We start from the raw sequence: 19,185 nt of genomic DNA, 5'->3' as shown, positions 1-19,185 counted from the left end.
AGTTTTCCTTGACCAAATTGACCTTTTCCTGCTCAGGTCACTTATGGTGATGAAAACCTCCTGGCCCTATGCCAACTGCAATAAAACGTGTTTCAACAAAGCCTTCTTCCATATTGAAAATCGAAATAGCATTGACATCTGGCAAGGAAACTTTAATTTGTCTGTAAATATATTACACCGGTCATAAATTCTTATGGATCGACACAATAGGGTTTTTCTCAGGGGTGGTGTGATTGGCCCCATATCATCAGACTCAATGACATGGGACTTTGCCTCTGGGCCAGTCCTGCCCTCAGAGGGTCACACTCACCTGTAAACAGGTTATAAGTGAGAGACTGACCGTAACAACTCTTAGCAGCCCGGATTTACCTGTTTGTCTGTGTTGTGTTTCAGTGACAACAACCTCACGTCTCAAACACACACCTACAACTGAAGTAAGTGTCTTATCATTAAGTAACAGAAATTAGATAAGGTTTGACTTTTTTTTATATAGGCAGTGTTGTATCCAAGTGATTTTTGGTTTCTTTCTGGGCTTATTGTGGAGAGCTTTTATGTGGACACATTTTTTGCAATGCTGTGTGTGTGGCAGGCACAGCTGTGTTTGAGTAAACAGAATATCCTCTTGTCTTTCACCCTCACATCCAATGTGTCAGTGGAGCGTTTGTTACAGGTTCATCTAAACATACCAGAAACATTATTCATACACTAGTTCAATTAAACATTCATATTTTCTTTATACTCGCTTATTATACAACAAAAGTCTAATGTTTCAATTTAAGTAAACATTTCTGAATCAGTACTTTTGATAGTGGGACCCAAATTGAGCAAATAAATGTGGTTCCACTTTAGTTGGATACTCCATCTGTAGATGCTCTGTAGACTATCAGTAATATTTCATCTATCTACAACCATAACCCTAGCTCTAACCCTTACCTGAACCCTTATCCTAACCCTTACCTGAACCCTTATCCTAACCCTAAACTTAACCCTTACCCTAACCCTAAACTTAACCCTTATCCTAACCCTAAACTTAACCCTTATCCTAACCCTAAACTTAACCCTTATCCTAACCCTAAACTTAACCCTTATCCTAACCCTAAACTTAACCCTTATCCTAACCCTAAACTTAACCCTAACCTTAACCCTAAGCTTAACCCTTATCCTAACCCTAAACTTAACCCTTATCCTAACCCTAAACTTAACCCTTATCCTAACCCTAAACTTAACCCTTATCCTAACCCTAAACTTAACCCTTATCCTAACCCTAAACTTAACCCTTATCTTAACCCTAAGCTTAACCCTTATCCTAACCCTAAACTTAACCCTTATCCTAACCCTAAACTTAACCCTTATCCTAAACATAAACTTAACCCTTACCCTAACCCTAAACTTAACCCTTATCCTAACCTTAACCCTTACCCTAACCCTAAACTTAACCCTTATCCTAACCCTAAACTTAACCCTTATCCTAAACCTAAACTTAACCCTTATCCTAACCCTAAACTTAACCCTTACCCTAGCGCTTATTCTAACCGTAACCGTAACCTTAGCAAGCAATTGATAATCAACAGAGTTTGTTGATAGTATGACCATCTGTCGAGCATCTACAGATGGAAAATCTGGACTTTCCAAATAAAGTGGGACAGTAAGTTTTGTTTGGAAATTCAGTCGTGGCCAAAAGTTTTGAGAATGACACAAATATTAATTTTCACAAAGTTTGCTGCTTCAGTGTCTTTAGATTTTTTTGTACTTTTTGTACTGTGGAATACTGAAGTATAATTACAAGCATTTCATAAGTGTCAAAGGCTTTTATTGACAATTACATGAAGTTGATGCAAAGAGTCAATATTTGCAGTGTTGACCTTTCTTTTTCAAGACCTCTGCAATCCACCCTGGCATGCTGTCAATTAACTTCTGGGCCACATCCCGACTGATGGCAGCCCATTCTTGCATAATCAATGCTTGGAGTTTGTCAGAATTTGTGGGGTTTTGTTTGTCCACCCGCCTCTTGAGGATTTATCACAAGTTCTCAATGGGATTAAGGTCTGAGGAGTTTCCTGGCCATGTACCCAAAATATCGATGTTTTGTTCCCCGAGCCACTTAGTTATCACTTTTGCATTATGGCAACTCCATCATGCTGGAAAAGGCATTGTTCATCACCAAACTGTTCCTGGATGGTTGGGAGAAGTTGCTCTCGGAGGATGTGTTGGTACCTTTCTTTATTCATGGCTGTGTTCTTAGGCAAAATTATGAGTGAGTCCACTCCCTTGGCTGAGAAGCAACCCCACACATGAATGGTCTCAGGACTGATGGTAGCACTCACCTTGTCTGCTACGGACAAGCTTTTTTCCGGATGCCCCAAACAATCAGAAAGGGGATTCATCAGAGAAAATGACTTTACCCCAGTCCTCAGCAGTCCAATCCCTGTACCGTTTGCAGAATATCAGTCTGTCTCTGATGTTTTTCCTGGAGAGAAGTGTCTTCTTTGTCGCCCTTCTTGACACCAGGCCATCTTCCAAAAGTCTTTGCCTCACTGTGCGTGCAGATGCACTCACACCTGCCTGCTGCCATTCCTGAGCAAGCTCTGTACTGGTGGTGCCCCGATCCCGCAGCTGAATCAACTTTAGGAGACGGTCCTGGCGCTTGCTGGACTTATTTATTTATATAGCCCTTCGTACATCAGCTGATATCTCAAAGTGCTGTACAGAAGCCCAGCCTAAAACCCCAAACAGCAAGCAATGCAGGTGTAGAAGCACGGTGGTTAGGAAAAACTCCCTAGAAAGGCCAAAACCTAGGAAGAAACCTAGAGAGGAACCAGGCTATGTGGGGTGGTCAGTCCTCTTCTGGCTGTGCCGGGTAGAGATTATAACAGAACATGGCCAAGATGTTCAAATGTTCATAAATGACCAGCATGGTCGAATAATAAAAAGGCAGAACAGTTGAAACTGGAGCAGCAGCACGACCAGGTGGACTGGGGACAGCAAGGAGTCATCATGTCAGGTAGTCCTGGGGCATGGTCCTAGGGCTCAGGTCCTCCGAGAGAGAGAAAGAGAATTAGAGAGAGCATATGTGGGGTGGCCAGTCCTCTTCCGGCTGTGCCGGGTGGAGATTATAACAGAACATGGCCAAGATGTTCAAATGTTCATAAATGACCAGCATGGTCGAATAATAATAATAAGGCAGAACAGTTGAAACTGGAGCAGCAGCACGGCCAGGTGGACTGGGGACAGCAAGGAGTCATCATGTCAGGTAGTCCTGGGGCATGGTCCTAGGGCTCAGGTCCTCCGAGAGAGAGAAGGAGAGAATTAGAGAACGCACACTTAGATTCACACAGGACACCGAATTGGACAGGAGAAGTACTCCAGATATAACAAACTGACCCCAGCCCCCCGACACATAAACTACTGCAGCATAAATACTGGAGGCTGAGACAGGAGGGGTCAGGAGTCCACCAGATCAGAGGCAGTAGGGATGACCAGGGATGTTCTTTTGATAAGTGGGTGAATTGGACCATTTTCATGAAGCATTAAAATGTAACAAGTACTTTTGGGTGTCAGGGAAAATGTATGGAGTAAAAAAATGCATTATATTTTTTAGTAATGTAAAGACGTCAAATTAAAAGTTGTCAAAAATATAAGTAGTAAAGTACAGAGTAGTACCTTAAACTATTACTACCTTAAACTATTACTACCTTAAACAGTTTTTACTTACAGTGCATTCGGAAAGTATTCAGACCCCTTGACTTTTTCCACATTTTGTTACGTTACAGCCTTATTCTAACATTGATTAAATCGTTTTTTTCTCTCATCAATCTACACACAATACCCTATAATAACAAAGCAAAAACAGGTTTTTAGAAAAAAAAAAAAAACTGAAATACCTTATTTACATACAGTAAGACCCTTTGTTATGAGACTCGAAATTGAGCTCAGATGCATCCTGTTTCCATTGATCATCCTTGAGATGTTTCTACAACTTGATTGGAGTCCACCTGTAGTAAATTCAACTGACTGGACATGATTTGGAAAGGCACACACCTGTCTATATAAGGTCCCACAGTTGACAGTGCATGTCATAGCAAAAACCAAGACATGAGGTTGAAGGAATTGTTCGTAGAGCTCTGAAACAGGATTGTGTCGAGGCACAGATATGGGAAAGGGTACCCAAGAACACAGTGGCCTCCATCATTCTTAAATGGAAGAAGTCTGGAACCACCAAGACTCTTCCTAGAGCTGGACGCCTGGCCAAACTGAGCAATAGGGGGAGAAGGGCCTTGATCAGGGAGGTGACCAAGATCCTGATGGTCACTGACAGAGCTCCAGAGTTCCTTTGTGGAGACGGGAGAACCTTCCAGAATTACAACCATCTCTGCAGCACTCCACCAATCAGGCTTTTATGGTAGTGGCCAGACAGAAGCCACTCCTCAGTAAAAGGCACATGATAGGCCACTTGGAGTTTGCCAAAAGGAACCTAAAGGACTCTCAGACCATGAGAAACAAAATTCTCTGGTCTGATGAAACAAAGATTGACCTCTTTGGCCTAAATGCCAAGCGTCACGTCTGGAGGAAACCTGGCACCATCCCTACAGTGAAGCATGGTGATGGCAGCATCATGCTGTGGGGATGTTTTTCAGCACCAGGGACTGGGAGACTATTCAGGATCGACGGAAAGATGAACGGAGTAAAGTACAGAGAGATCCTTGATGAAAACCTGCTCCAGAGCGCTCAGGACCTCAGACTGGGGCCAAGGTTCACCTTCCAACAGGACAATGACCCTAAGCACACAGCCCAGACAACGCAGGAGTGGTGTCGGGACAATGTCCTTTCGTGACCCAGCCAGAGCCCGGGCTTGAACCCGATCTAACATCTCCGTAGAGACCTGAAAATAGCTGTGCAGCGACACTCCCCATCCAACCTGACAGAGGTTGAGAGAATCTGCAGAGAAGAATGGGAGAAACTCCCCAAATTGAGAAGACTCAAGGCTGTATTTGCTGCCAAAGGTGCTTCAGAAAGTACTGAGTAAAGGTTCTGAATACTTATGTAAATGTGATATTTCTCTTTTTTATTTGTAAAAAATTTGCACAAAACAAATCTAAAAACCTGTTTTTGCTTTGTCATTATGGGGTGTTTATGTGTGTAAATGAGGGGGGAAACTATTTTATGTAAAGTGACAAAATGTGGAAAAATTCAAGAGGTCTGAATAATTTCCGAAGGCACTGTAAGTACTTTACATCACTGCCATTAATGATTATAAACCAGAGATAAGCATAAGTGTTCAGACTCAATAAAGTCATAAATCCACTAGATGAAACACTTTTTAAAATATATTTTATTACATATGTTTAAAGGTAGACTTTGCTCTCACACAGTCAAACACAGTATCAGTATGTGCAGTATGTCCAGGGGTTCTCTTCATGCGTCACCCTGTTAGTTGTTGTGGTAATGTACCCAATAAACTGTTTACTTTCTGCATCACCATCATATCGATGAGTCTACCTATAAAGGACAGCATTGTAACTATAATGCAATTAAAGGACATGGAAGCATGGTCATACATCTACAATTAGAATATCAACAATAACCTTAAATATTTAGAAGTCATACTTTTAAGTGCTGTTCATATGTAATAATCAGAACTAAATGTCTTATCTCTGCTCACTGGTCACCATAGCAGCACCCACCCGTAGCACGCACTCCAGCAGGTATATTTCACTGGTCATCCCCAAAGCCAATTCCTCCTTTGGCCGCCTTTTCTTCCATTTATCTGCTGCTAATGACTGGAACTAATTGCAAAAATCACTGAAGCTGGAGACCCATATCTCCCTCACTAAATTTAGGCACCAGCTGTCAGAGCAGCTCACAGATCACTGCACCTGTACATAGCCCATCTGTAAATAGCCTATCCAACTACCTCATCCCCATACTGTTTTTTATTTATTTGCTCCTTTGCAACCCGGTATCTCTACTTGCACATTCATCTTCTGCACATTTATCACTCCAGTGTTAAATTGCTAAATTGTAATTATTTCACCACTAGGGCCTATGTATTGCCTTACCTCCCTTATCTTACCTCATTTGCACATGCTGTATACAGACTTTTTTTCTCTATTGTATTATTGAATGTATGTTTGTTTATTCCATATGTAACTCTGTGTTGTTGTTTGTGTCACACTGCTTTGCTTTATCTTGGCCAGGTCACAGTTGTAAATGAGAACTTGTTCTCAACTGGCCTACCTGGTTAAATAAAGGTGAAATAAAAAGAAAAAAAGAGATAGTTCAGCCAAATAAAAAAATGACATATTGGTTTCCTGACCCTGTAAACCAGGGGTGTTTTTTCCTTTCAATTTAAACCTAAACAACCAGGCGATGGGAGATCCTTACTCATCAGTGACCTTAATTCATCAATCAAGTACAAGGGAAAACCCACAGACAGTCGTGGATTGAGCTTGACACTTGCTGTAAACAGTCTATGGACAAGGTATGACAGCAATCAATCCGTTGCTTTTGTTTTTACCTGACCACTATTTACAAATGCTAACTTCTTAGCTTTTGTGGCACAAATCCAATGCAAGTCAATTGTCTTGATATTAGCATGTTTTACTGGGTAAGGATACCAGTATGTAATTTGGGTAAATATCCCTTTTAACATGTCATTGTATGCATTAGTGGGAGTTTGTTTGGTGAGATTGTTTGTGCTGTCAAGAAAAACAAAAATGCTGCAATAAAAGGGTATACTGTTATTGGAGAACGTAAGGCCTTCGAGTAAGCTGCATTTCTACGTACCCAGTGTCAGGTGAACTGGTGGATACCATTTTATGCCTGTGCGTGCAGTATTAAGAAAGTTAGAGGTAGTTTGGCGAGTCAATGCTAGCTAGTGTTAGCGCAATGACCAGAAGTCTGCAGGTATGGTAGCGTACGCGAGCGCTCGAGACGTCATAGTGCACGCAGAGACATTAATATGGTATCCACGAGTTCATCTGACCCTGGGTACGTAGAAAAACAACCTTCTTGCCAGAATCTAGTTGTATCCCTGTAAAGATGGACTTTTACGGAAACATTTAGAGGAGAATGCTGTTCGTGGTAAATGCAGGATAATAATTTATCCTCAAAGTCAAAAGAGCTTAATAACTACACAGAGCTCAGGGTTACGGTTAATGACCCAATACAATTATTCTCAATGCAGGGAAAGAGAAGTTGGAACGGACTCTAGACTGACAGTGTTTAAATATTCAGTTGCTTTATGAATTGGCACCTTGATTGCGATATAATGGCACCGGTTAGCTGACTAATCGTTAATATGGTCACCAGGTTAGCTCAATCATTTAAAGTATGATGAACACACTGTAGGTGTGAACAAAGGAATAAGTGCTGAGTAATTAACGAAAGGCGTAGTTAGCTGTTTTGAAGTTGTAACTTGTAAGTTAAAAAATGTAGTAAGTAAAAACAACAAAAAATCTACAAAGTAAATATTATAATGATGCTTGACACAGAAACACAGGTTTTAGTGGTATTCTCAGTTCAGTGTGTCATCCACCTCGGGTAATTTTAAATTGTAGCAGTGTTTTAAATAGACATGCACATTGTCCTCTGTTTTCCATTGTTCTGGGGCAGAGCAGGGTAAAACATTTTAATCAGACAGGCCAAGTCTGTCTGATTAAAATGAGGTCCTTTCCTGGTAAGAAAAAATTATGATATCTTTCCCCACCCAGCCTAAATCCTAGTTGAATTTTTATAGATGTGTTCTGATAATGCCCAGATATAGATCAAAGGCCCCACACCCAGCCTAAATCCTAGTTGAATCTTTATAGATGCGTTCTGATAATGTTCAGATATAGATCAAAGTGTGAAAGGTTCAATACTTGGACTAGGTGAGGGATTTAAGGTCTATTTCCTTGGTTACTGTTGATCTGTGAGGTATAACAGAATCCATACTAGGTCAGTAAGATGGCATGGTGAAACTAAACAAGGAAAGGTTGTATAAGGCTTGTTTTTTTACCAGAAAACTCTTCAATGTTTACATTGAGAGTCACTAGATCAAGTTTGAGGGCACAATGAAGAAGGCTCCAGTTTTTCAAAGTAGGCTGTCTAGAGAAATCGGCAATGAAGGAAAGTACAACTTTGACGTTAAACATGACATTAAACTTTTGTTGCCAATGGGAATAGGCAATGCATGTGTTATGGTTGTATAGCATGTTAGGACAAATGAATGGAACTTTCTGGACGACTAGCGAAGCGAACACAAAGGAAGGGGAAACCCAGGAGTCTCTCTCCTTTTGGTTGTCTTGGTTACAGCAATCATATTGCACATGAAGTTTCACAAATGCATGTTCATTTGACATCTGATTTTGCCTTTCATTTTGACTCATCCTGTCTTCATTACTGTAAAATTATGGAAAATATTTATGGAAATGAATGAATGTGGATATAATTTGGACTATTATTAAATGTAATCACACAGCTTTTTACCGTGTTCCCCCTAGCAAATCACAGTTCTCGTAAATAATCAGCCAACAAGATAATGTGTTTTCACAGCATGGGCATGACATTGTCACGGTCATTCAGGTGCTGATAGCCTCAGGCAAGGTGTGACCTAGCCTGTTTCCTCAAACATGGAGGCTTCTCTTCATCAAACACAGAGGAACCTGATGACATTAAGCTGGCTTGTAATGGAGATGGTCTCTCACCAATAACATCCTTTCCTAACCTAAACCCTTGTAAAAAGAGACTAAACTAGACCTAATAAAAACTCTTTACTTTACTTGTGTACTTCTACCTATAGGACTGTGTACAGTATATATTATTTTCTGTTTTACTAATCACACTAACCTCACAAATATATATATTTTTCAGGGGGAGGCACAGCACAAGAGCCCTTGTTAGAATGAGTCCAGGCATGGACCAGCAGCAGTGTATCATTGATACCCAACACATCACAACACACACCATGGGCAGAGGAGATCTTGGCCGGAGGGAAGGGGAGAAGAAGCTGCGCTACATGCTGAAGGACGGTAGCTGCCCCGTGGTGTTCCACCAGTCCCCGGGCCAGTGGAGCTTCTTCCTGGCCGACATCTTCACCACGCTGGTGGAGCTCCGCTGGAGGGTCATGTTCCTCATCTTCTGCCTCTCCTACATCCTCTCCTGGCTCTTCTTCAGCGTCCTCTACTTCCTGATCGCCTACGTCCACAAAGACCTGGAGGACCATGACACGGCTCCGTGTGTGGCGAACGTCCGCAGTTTCACTTCCGCCTTCCTGTACTCCATGTCGACCCAGGCGACTATCGGCTACGGCTTCCGGGTGATGACGGAGAACTGCATGGTGGCCATCGTGGTGGTGACTATCCAAGCCCTGATGAGTTGCTTCATCGACACAGTCGTCATTGGCATCACCGTGGCCAAAATGGCGTGTGCGAGCAAGAGGGCGCAGACAGTGGGCTTCAGCAGCTCCGCCGTGGTCAACGCGCGCAACGGCGCCCTGTGCCTTGTGTGGCGTATCGCCGACTTCCGCAGGAACCACATCCTGGAAGGCACCGCCCGGGCGCAGCTGGTCCGCCCACGAAGCACCCCTCTGGGATGATCTCCATGACCTACCAGGACCTAGACATCCAGAGTAGACACCTCATCCTGGCCACCCCGGCCAGCATCATTCACAAGCTGGAGCCTGGGAGCCCCCTCTACAGCCTGGGACCGGACAGCCTGGCGGAAGAGGACTTTGACCTGGTAGTGTCCTTCACCTACACTGGTGACTCCACAGGCATCCTGCACCAGACACGCACGTCTTACACCCCGGCAGACATCCGCTGGGGCCAGCGCTTCCAGGACATGGTGCAGGTGGGGAGGAGGCACTACAAGGTAGACTATGCCCTGTTTCATCAGACCACCTGGGTGCAGACACCCATGGTCAGCGCCCAGGAGGGTGACAGGGGGAGACCGCCGCCCACGGAGTCTATCGTCCAATCGCAGCAGCCGTTTGTGAGATCGAGCAGGAAATTCCGGAGGTCCTTGGCTGATGTCAGTGAGGAGGTGGTTCAGGAGGCGTGGCTCTGATGACGCTGTGATAATCCCAAAACAGCAGAGACAGATAACTACATTGTTACATTATCGTTATATAGTACATTATCACACAGGACTTCAGGAAAGGACTTGAGTAAGTGTAATAGGGTAGTTTCATTGTAAATAACTATTTTATATCATATTTTATACTCCTTTGTTATATCCTTTATGAATGTAATAATTGAACTAAATGTTATTAAATAAATAAACAAAGCGTACGTTGTTGAAGTCATATCTGACGTCCAAGGTCGTCCTCATTTGAACGTCTTTGTTGTGATGGACAGACTGCACCAAATTTAAAATAAATATATTTTTTTTCTGATGTGATGGTCGTAAAGTGTTATTCAAATACAAAAATACCTCCATGTTTCTTTAGTAAAAAGTCAAAAAGATGAAGATTGATTATTGTGCATTGTAGTGAAGTCATATGCAATATATTTACAGTTCCATTCTAAACCACGTGTTTAATTCAACCTGCATCACATTCTACACTGGGGTTAAATCACAGAGCTGGTCGTTGTCACTGACGACTGCGCCAGTACCTCTATATCACCACCTTGTGTTCAGTGTGTGCGCGTGTGTGCGCGTGTGTGCGTGCGTGCTGTACTGTAGACAACTATACTCAAAAAAGTATATGAGATGACCTAATAAACGGATTACTTAGTGTAAGGTTGATTAAAATAAAGTATATATATATATTTATATTATTATGACAAAATTGTAGTATTATTTTTAATAGCCCTTTTATCAGTCTATTATTATTATCGTGTGCGCGCATGGTCTTTGAACATGATTAACTATTTGATGCTGGAGTCCAAACAAGCGCTGTAGCTTTCTATTGGTCGACTACAACGACAGGGCGGGGGATAGGCACATGTGTTTTCAAAGTCCGCCCGTGCAAAGCAAAGTATCTTCTTCAGCTGAAGAGGTTGATGGCAGTAATTACGATGTCTATCCGGATATCAAATATGAACGGTGGAACCCAAATATGGATATTAACGCAAAAACCTACCTGGATGCATGGGATGTATTAGAATAAATTACCGCTGATTTGCGCTCGAAAGATCAACAGGTAAACAATGTCCCGTTACTTCGTTCTAACGGTGTAGTCTACGTGGGAATAACGGTGCAACCGTGAATAACGAGTCTTCTGTATAATCTTAGCCTACAAATTGAACCGGACATACCCTACTTTATTTCTACAAAGAGTGATCATCTAAAATATAACCAAAGAGGCCCAGACAGTGTTCATGCAAAAGTAATTGTTATTTATTTCAGTTGTACTGTCTTTGAGGAGGCTGTCTCATATGTATAGTGTTCAACAAGCACCTTTTTAGATACACTTCCGAGAGTTAGGGAGTTAAGTATTCTGTGGGTTATAGGCTGCTGATTGTGTGGGTATCGACGCCTCAGCGAGATTCAAGCATGTTTAATTTAAGCTACTCATATCCAATGAATAGCCGATGTAATGCTCCCTTATCAGTTGGAAAGTGTTTTGACTTGACAACGAAACATAAACCGTGACTTTCTTCCTTCCACCTGTCACGCAGAGAAAAACGGAGCCTGTAGGCCAGCCCAGGTTGATATGATTATGCCCAGTAGCCTACACCCATTGCTTCAGAAAATAAATAAATACATATATATATAATTAATTGAACAGTGTTTATTCATCGCTGTTTCTTATAGTGTGTTTCTGTATTTGATTATTCAATTGGCCGTAATAGACCTATACATGAATTATGACGTCGGCCTAGCCTACCTAAATATATTAAGCTACACTTATTTGATTATGATCCGAATTTAAAGTTAGACTAGGAAAGATATTTCTCTCAATCATAATGTTAATTCTGACAACCCTGATTCAAAACAATGAATTAAAGCCAACTGTCAACACTGACATCCCATAGTAGCAGGTCATTCCATAATGAATGGTGCTGCAGTGCTGCTGAATATTGGATAGAAATGATTGATCTATTCTTTGCAATAATATATATATATATTTTTTAAAGGAGCAGGTTTATGTAACCAGTTTCCATCTGTCTCAGCTGGTCCTAATTGCATGCAGGCCAAATAAACAGTTGCAGTCTGTGTGCTGCAGCTAAGCCCAGTGCATACAGTCACACTCTGATGACCTGGTTAGATACGGGTTGATGTGGAATCTAATGAATGGACTTCACAATGACAGATTTCATTTGGGGAAACAGATTGGGCGTAACTGAGGCGTGCTGTTTGTTGATTTCCAGCCCAGTCTTATATGTTGTCCCTGACTTTCTGGACTCAGTAGACAGTATCAGTTTGATACTGTAGCCAGCGTCTCTGCCGGTGTCTGATGTTCATGTTCTTGGTCTGTCACATTATGTCTGTGTGTATACAGGATATCTTTCCATTGGTTTATCCTTTCATCATTACGCTTGTTTTAGCCTTGAGTGATGTTGGTGTTGTGGTACAACGCAGGTATTGGTAGATGGTCAGTAGGGCCAAATGACTTGTTAGATAGCAAGGAAGTGTAACGGATGTGAAACGGCTAGCTTAGTTAGCGGTGTTCGCGCTAAATAGCGTTTCAATCGGTCTAAAGTTATACTGTTACAGAAGCATAGTGATTATGAGGTGATTGCGGTCTGATTTGGCCTGTTAATTGTAATTGTAATGTGTGGTGTGTGTGGTGGTGTAGTTAGTTAGCTGGAGAAGATTAGGACGTCCCATAGGAAGCTCATTCACAGTGAACCAGCCTCTATCTCTCTCAGGATAGTAGGCCTGGCCTATGGGTCATACATCGCTTCATGAAATATTCACCGATAACCTCATGAAATGCAGATGTAAAAATAGATCCAAGTTATTTTTATATTGTTGTTTTATTCCAGGTGTTTCACTGATCTAGTGGTATCTCAAGAGTTCAGCTGTCTTATATGTTCACCACAAACATGATGGATTCATCATGATACATTACATTTTAAGTAGGACTTTGTCCATTTAAACTAAATACTTGTTGAATTATTTTTTGTTGTTGTTGAAAGAGAGTATTGTGTATGGAATTAAAAGGGAATGCAGAAAGGTGGGAGGGATAGTTTGGGAGGTGGAGTTGGGGGCTAAACCCCAGTCTCCGGAGGGCACAGTATATATTCATAGCTCCCGCAGGAGTTAGAACAAATTAAGCCCCAAACTCCCAATAATGCATCATGCAAATCAACACTAGTTTCTATTCCTAGTCAACCTGACAGTTACATCACTGGATGAGCAAAACAGAGATGAGGGACTTGGATGAGATGACGGACTTGGATGAGATGGAGCTTTCAAGACAACCGGAACCCTGGGGAAAAAAAATCATGATGTCAGTGATCTTCATGTCGGAAAGTCGGAGTTCTATAAAGATGCCTGAGTTTCCCGACTTGGAATTCCAAGTTGGATGCTTGTTTTTTTTCCAGAGTTCCCTGTTGTCTTGAACGCACCTCTGTGCGTTTTCAAAGTCACATTCAGTGAAGAGTGCAATATTTTCAAGGGATAATTCAATGAATTAAATTATACACACTGATTTCTTCTACTTTAGAGCTTTTATCGTTTACAATCTAAAGGCCTACTTAGTGTACATCAATTGGTATTAGCCTACTCTAAATACCAAGCGTTTACGCCAAGGGAATTTGAGAGTGTGGACACGTATTCACTATCCAATATGTTTCATTGGACAAGACAGATCACACTTCATAACGAGACACAAATGTGTCTTTTCAACCCGCAAGGGCCAACCAAAATAACCATAGTGTGCAACCAACTGCCTCTCACACGGGACTTCATCCAAATGACATCTTGACCTTCTCTCTGTGACAGTGGTTCAAATCACTGTTAGTTGTTTTGGCATTAGGGTGGAAGTAACCGGCAGACAATAATTCATACCCTGTGGTGCATTCTAATGGCTCTCTAAGGCCACACAGATGCAGTCGATAGTTACTGGGTTTTCTAGTTCAGTTGTCCTTGTTGCTCTGTTGCATGCACTGCAAGGTTATTGTTGCTTTAAAAGAGACCATCCTGTATAGAGCTTGTTTACAGGCTGGCCCTTTAAACCTGATTACATGATCACGTTGTAGAAGTTGTTGAGTTAAGAGTAGAAGAAGAAACTGAACAGGTGTTATTCTATTCCCCTCGTAGATCATTGAAAGATCCCACAGAAAATATGGACTAAAATATGTTACAGTGGGGGACAAGCATTGGACATTAGCACTATGTAAATAAACAATTGGGGGAAAAATATCAAGTAAAAAGATGTTGGGAAAAGGTATGATCACTGATCTTTTTTTGCAGAAACCCACAAACATGGACACCACAGGAGGACGGCTTATAATAATGTCTGGAACAGAGCCAATGGAATGGCATCAAACACCTGGAAACCATGGAAACAATGTGTTTGATGTATTTGATACCATTCCACCGATTCCGCCCCAGTCATTGCCATGAGCCCGTCCTCCCCAGTTCAGGTGCCACCAACCTCCTGTGATGGACACATAGTGGTTCCTTTGTGCTCCAATGACTTGTTTGATTAACATGAATCTGATCTGTAATGTGACTTTCAATTGGCTGGTCTAGTCTAATTAATAACAGCACTAAGCAGAGCTGAGAGGATCTGTTATCTTGTCAGCTGACACAGAACTGGAATAAAAAATGTCTGTGATGTCTACAATCCCTGAGCCCAACATTCACGTAAATATTCTAAAATGTACAGTAGAATGTATTTACTTCCGTGTGAATGGTCAAGTTGTGGTGCTGGCACATTTGAGTGTTGAATGCATCATTTAGACTATAGGTTGAACGCCGCTGATCTTTCTTCGTGGTTCCACCAATTAGTCTTAACACAGACTTTTCTTTTGCTTGTCCTTTCCACAGCCCACTTCACTGATGAGGTCAGAGACACCCATACGAGAGGAGGACTGAGCAGGCCCTCGCCAGCACGGCTCTCCTCTGGAGAAGCCCAGGTGCAACAGCAGTAGGGGCAGCTTTTCCCCATCCAACTCCCTAGGACCCAAAAGTCCTAAACTCCACATTTCCTCTCTTAGTGGGTCCCCGCGAGCGTTCAAAACTGTTTCTCCAACGCTTCTACCAAAAACTCAGACTGTTTTCCAGAGCAGAAGGAGCGGTTGGGCCCAGCTGCTCCTCCTCCCAGGGGGAAGCCATGGGGAGCGTGCGAAGCCACCGCTACAGCATTGTCTCCTCCGAGGAAGACGGCATGAAGCTAGCCGCCATCGCCGCCGTGCCCAATGGCTACGCCAACGGCACGGTGGCCAAGGTTCACGCGGCGCAGCAGCAGGCTGTGAGCCGCTTCGTCCAGAAAGACGGCCACTGCAACGTGCAGTTCATCAACATGAGCGAGAAGGGCCAGCGTTACCTTGCCGACCTGTTCACCACCTGTGTGGACATCCGCTGGCGCTGGATGTTGATCATCTTCTGCCTGTCCTTCCTCCTCTCCTGGCTCTTCTTCGGCTTCGTCTTCTGGCTGGTAGCGCTCTCCTACGGCGACCTGGAGAACGAGACGCAGATGTGCGTGTCTAACGTCAACAGCTTCACCGCCGCCTTCCTCTTCTCCGTGGAGACACAGACCACCATTGGCTACGGCTACCGCTACGTCACTGAGGAGTGTCCCGTGGCCGTCTTCATGGTGGTCTTCCAGAGCATCTTCGGCTGCATCATCGACGCCTTCATCATTGGCGCCGTCATGGCTAAGATGGCCAAGCCCAAGAAGAGGAACGAGACGCTGATCTTCAGCCACTACGCTACGGTTGCCATGCGGGACAGCAAGCTGTGCCTGATGTGGCGCGTGGGGAACCTGCGTAAGAGCCACCTGGTGGAGGCCCACGTGCGCGCCCACCTCCTCAGGTCGCGAACCACGGCCGAAGGCGAGTATATCCCCCTGGACCAGATGGACATCGACGTGGGCTTCGACAGCGGCGTCGACCGCGTCTTCCTGGTGTCACCCATCACTATTGTCCATGAGATCGACGAGGACAGCCCCTTGTATGAGATGAGCAAACAGGAGCTGGAAACGTCCCAGTTTGAGATGGTGGTGATCCTGGAAGGTATGGTGGAAGCCACGGCCATGACCACCCAGTGCCGCAGCTCCTACGTGGCCAGCGAGGTTCTCTGGGGCCACCGCTTCGAGCCAGTCCTGTTCGAGGAGAATAACTACTACAAGGTGGACTACTCGCGCTTCGAGAAAACCTACGAGGTGAGCAGCACGCCCCAGTGTAGTGCCAGGGACCTGGCCGAGAAGAAGTCTCTGGTCTCTTGCTCCAACTCCTTCTGTTATGAGAACGAGGTGGCCCTTGAAAAAGTGGAGATGGAGGAGACGTTTGACGAGGAGAAAGAGGAGGATGGGGAGGAGAAGGAGGAGGTAAAAATGGAGGATCAGGGTGCTATTGAGAACGGCATTGAGAACTCAACACTGGAGGAGACAAACACAGACACAGTCTCTGTACATTCTGAACACAATCAGGATACCAGGAGTCTGACGATGCCTTCAGAAGCAAGGCCTCTAAGACGAGAATCAGAAATATGACTGCAGAGATGTTAGGGGGGAAATACTACATGAAATGCTATTATGATAGGTTTGACCTTTGCTCCTAACATCTGTCTGTACTACTGCAGGATGGCTTGACTGTGAGGTGAGTGTCCTTTTCTGAGGAAGACACTCAGGCACAAGTGAATACAGAATTAACAGACCAGAGAAAATTATGCAATATTATTTATTCTCTTTACACAAGTCCCTCATCTGGTGGGAAGCGATGGTAGATTGACTGAGAGGAGTTGATGGCTCTTCTGGCCCGTGGCACTATAGGAATGAGACGGGTTAGGTAGCATTTTACACAGTGTGTGTGTGTGTGTGTGTGTGTGTGTGTGTGTGTGTGTGTGTGTGTGTGTGTGTGTGTGTGTGTGTGTGTGTGTGTGTGTGTGTGTGTGTGTGTGTGTGTGTGTGTGTGCGTGCGCGTGCGTGTGCGTGCGCGTGCGTGCGTGCATGCATTCGTGCGTGAGCCTTTGAAAGTTGCAAGAGAACATTGGAAAGTTGTCACATTGAGACACTCCACACGAAAAAATTATATATACCTATACTTTAGAAGTATTACTATATTTATATACTATAGTATTTACTGTAGTGTTTTTGTGGATCTGTCTGTAGTATACTGTAGTATTTTCTGTAGTGTTTTTGCAGACATTACTCTAGTATACTGTAGTATTTACTGTAGCGTTTTTCTAGACATTACTGTATTATACTGTAGTATTTACTATAGTGTTTTTGCAGACATTACTGTAGTATACTGTAGTTTTTACTGTAGTGTTTTGCAGACATTACTGTAGTATACTGTAGTTTTTACTGTAGTGTTTTGCAGACATTACTGTAGTATACTGTGGTTTTTACTGTAGTGTTTTGCAGACAGTACTGTAGTATACAGTATAGTATTTACAATAGTGTTTTGCAGACATTACTGTAGTATACTGTAGTTTTTACTGTAGTGTTTTGCAGATATTACTGTAGTATACTGTAGTATTTACAATAGTGTTTTGCAGACACTACTGTAGTATACTGTAGTTTTTACTGTAGTGTTTTGCAGACAGTACTGTAGTATACAGTATAGTATTTACAATAGTGTTTTGCAAACATTACTGTAGTATACTGTAGTTTTTACTGTAGTGTTTTGCAGATATTACTGTAGTATACTGTAGTATTTACAATAGTGTTTTGCAGACATTACTGTAGTATACTGTAGTTTTTACTGTAGTGTTTTGCAGACATTACTGTAGTATACTGTAGTATTTACTATAGTGTTTTGCAGACATTACTGTAGTATACTGTAGTTTTTACTGTAGTGTTTTGCAGATATTACTGTAGTATATAGTATAGTATTTTTGTTTTATTCTCATTTTTATTCTCTTTTGTTATCTGTCTGTGCCACAAATTGGGGTGTGGGGGAAGGGAATGTGCAGGACATATGCAAATGCAATATTAGCATACCAATACAATGTGTACTGTAGTATTCTACAGTATTCAAAAAATTATATAGTAAGCACTAAATCAGGGTTCCCCAATTAGTGGCCCTCGGGCTGAATTTATTTGGCCCCCCAAGTTTTCATTATTTATCATTTTCATTGTTGGACATAAAAGACTGTAAAAACACCAGGAAATCAGTTACAAGTTATTTGGTAAATCTGTTGCCAACTATTCCCACACGTAATAGACATGTGATCTTATACAAATATAAGCAACGTTTGAAATAGTTCTGTTTTAGTCAAATATTATATATTTTTGGTGCTTCTTGCGACCAATTTGCAAATGATTTGTAATTATGTTCCTGGCCCCACGACTACCTTCTCAAGATAAAATCAGCCCGCAGCTGAATCTATTTTATGATCATTGCACTACATGATCGAGGGATACTACAGTGTATAGTATAGTACTCTACATTATACTACAACATTCCGTAGTACGCACTATACAATCAAGGGATACTATAGTGTGGAGTGCAGTATTCTACAGTATACTACAGTTTGCTACAGTTTAATCGCTGTAAACGCAACAACCAAAGAGATGTTTCTATTTGCATATTTTGTAAATATGAGCTGCCCCGATATTTTGAATTAGCTTAGTGAATTAGCTTAGTGTTGTTTACTTGGACTAATTAAGGGTGGCTGGAGAGGGATAGTGTTCGTAGCAGGGAAGGAGTGTTGTATTCCCAATCAACCAGCCTCTCCTATTGTGTTCTCAACTTTCCAAATAGCTGTGGAAATATAGGAAATGTATGTTATCCAGAACAAAGGGAAGAGATCATTTTTTGTGTAAAAGATTGTGTCAGTTAGATTTCAAGAGATGTAGCTACAGCATGTAGTTATTTTCTTCATTTTACTGTTGCACAGTTTGACAATATAAAATTATACACAGCTTAATCTCTGTACAAAAAGTATATTTCGTTTTTCACACTTTGAAAATAATCTTTGAAGATTACATGTAATACCACTAATTTGGCCACAGTTTTCCAACAGGTAGTCTTCCTCCATGAAAACAACCCCATCTATTGTGTGTGTGTGTGTGTGTGTGTGTGTGTGTGTGTGTGTGTGTGTGTGTGTGTGTGTGTGTGTGTGTGTGTGTGTGTGTGTGTGTGT

The 19,185-nt window shown here is 42.4% G+C and overlaps 1 protein-coding gene and 1 pseudogene across 1 annotated transcript; both read left to right on the top strand.

Moving 5' to 3' along the window:
• Positions 1–275: 275 nt before the first annotated feature.
• On the top strand, positions 276–10,264 carry LOC135537082 (inward rectifier potassium channel 16-like; annotated as a pseudogene).
• A 4,944-nt stretch (positions 10,265–15,208) lies between these two features.
• On the top strand, positions 15,209–16,600 carry LOC135537084 (inward rectifier potassium channel 2-like). The gene has a single exon (XM_064963289.1). The coding sequence runs from the start codon at positions 15,209–15,211 to the stop codon at positions 16,586–16,588; it is 1,380 nt and encodes a 459-aa protein (XP_064819361.1). The 3' UTR covers positions 16,589–16,600.
• Positions 16,601–19,185: the final 2,585 nt, after the last annotated feature.

This window comes from Oncorhynchus masou, unplaced genomic scaffold, assembly GCF_036934945.1.
Source record: "Oncorhynchus masou masou isolate Uvic2021 unplaced genomic scaffold, UVic_Omas_1.1 unplaced_scaffold_708, whole genome shotgun sequence".
Classification (NCBI taxonomy): domain Eukaryota; kingdom Metazoa; phylum Chordata; class Actinopteri; order Salmoniformes; family Salmonidae; genus Oncorhynchus; species Oncorhynchus masou.
Note: the sequence above shows the minus strand (reverse complement) of the source record. Positions and strands in the feature narration are given on the sequence as shown.

Coding starts and splice junctions, on each gene's coding strand:
- LOC135537084 (XM_064963289.1), top strand. CDS start 15,209: ATGGGGAGCGTGCGAAGCCACCGCTACAGCATTGTCTCCTCCGAGGAA.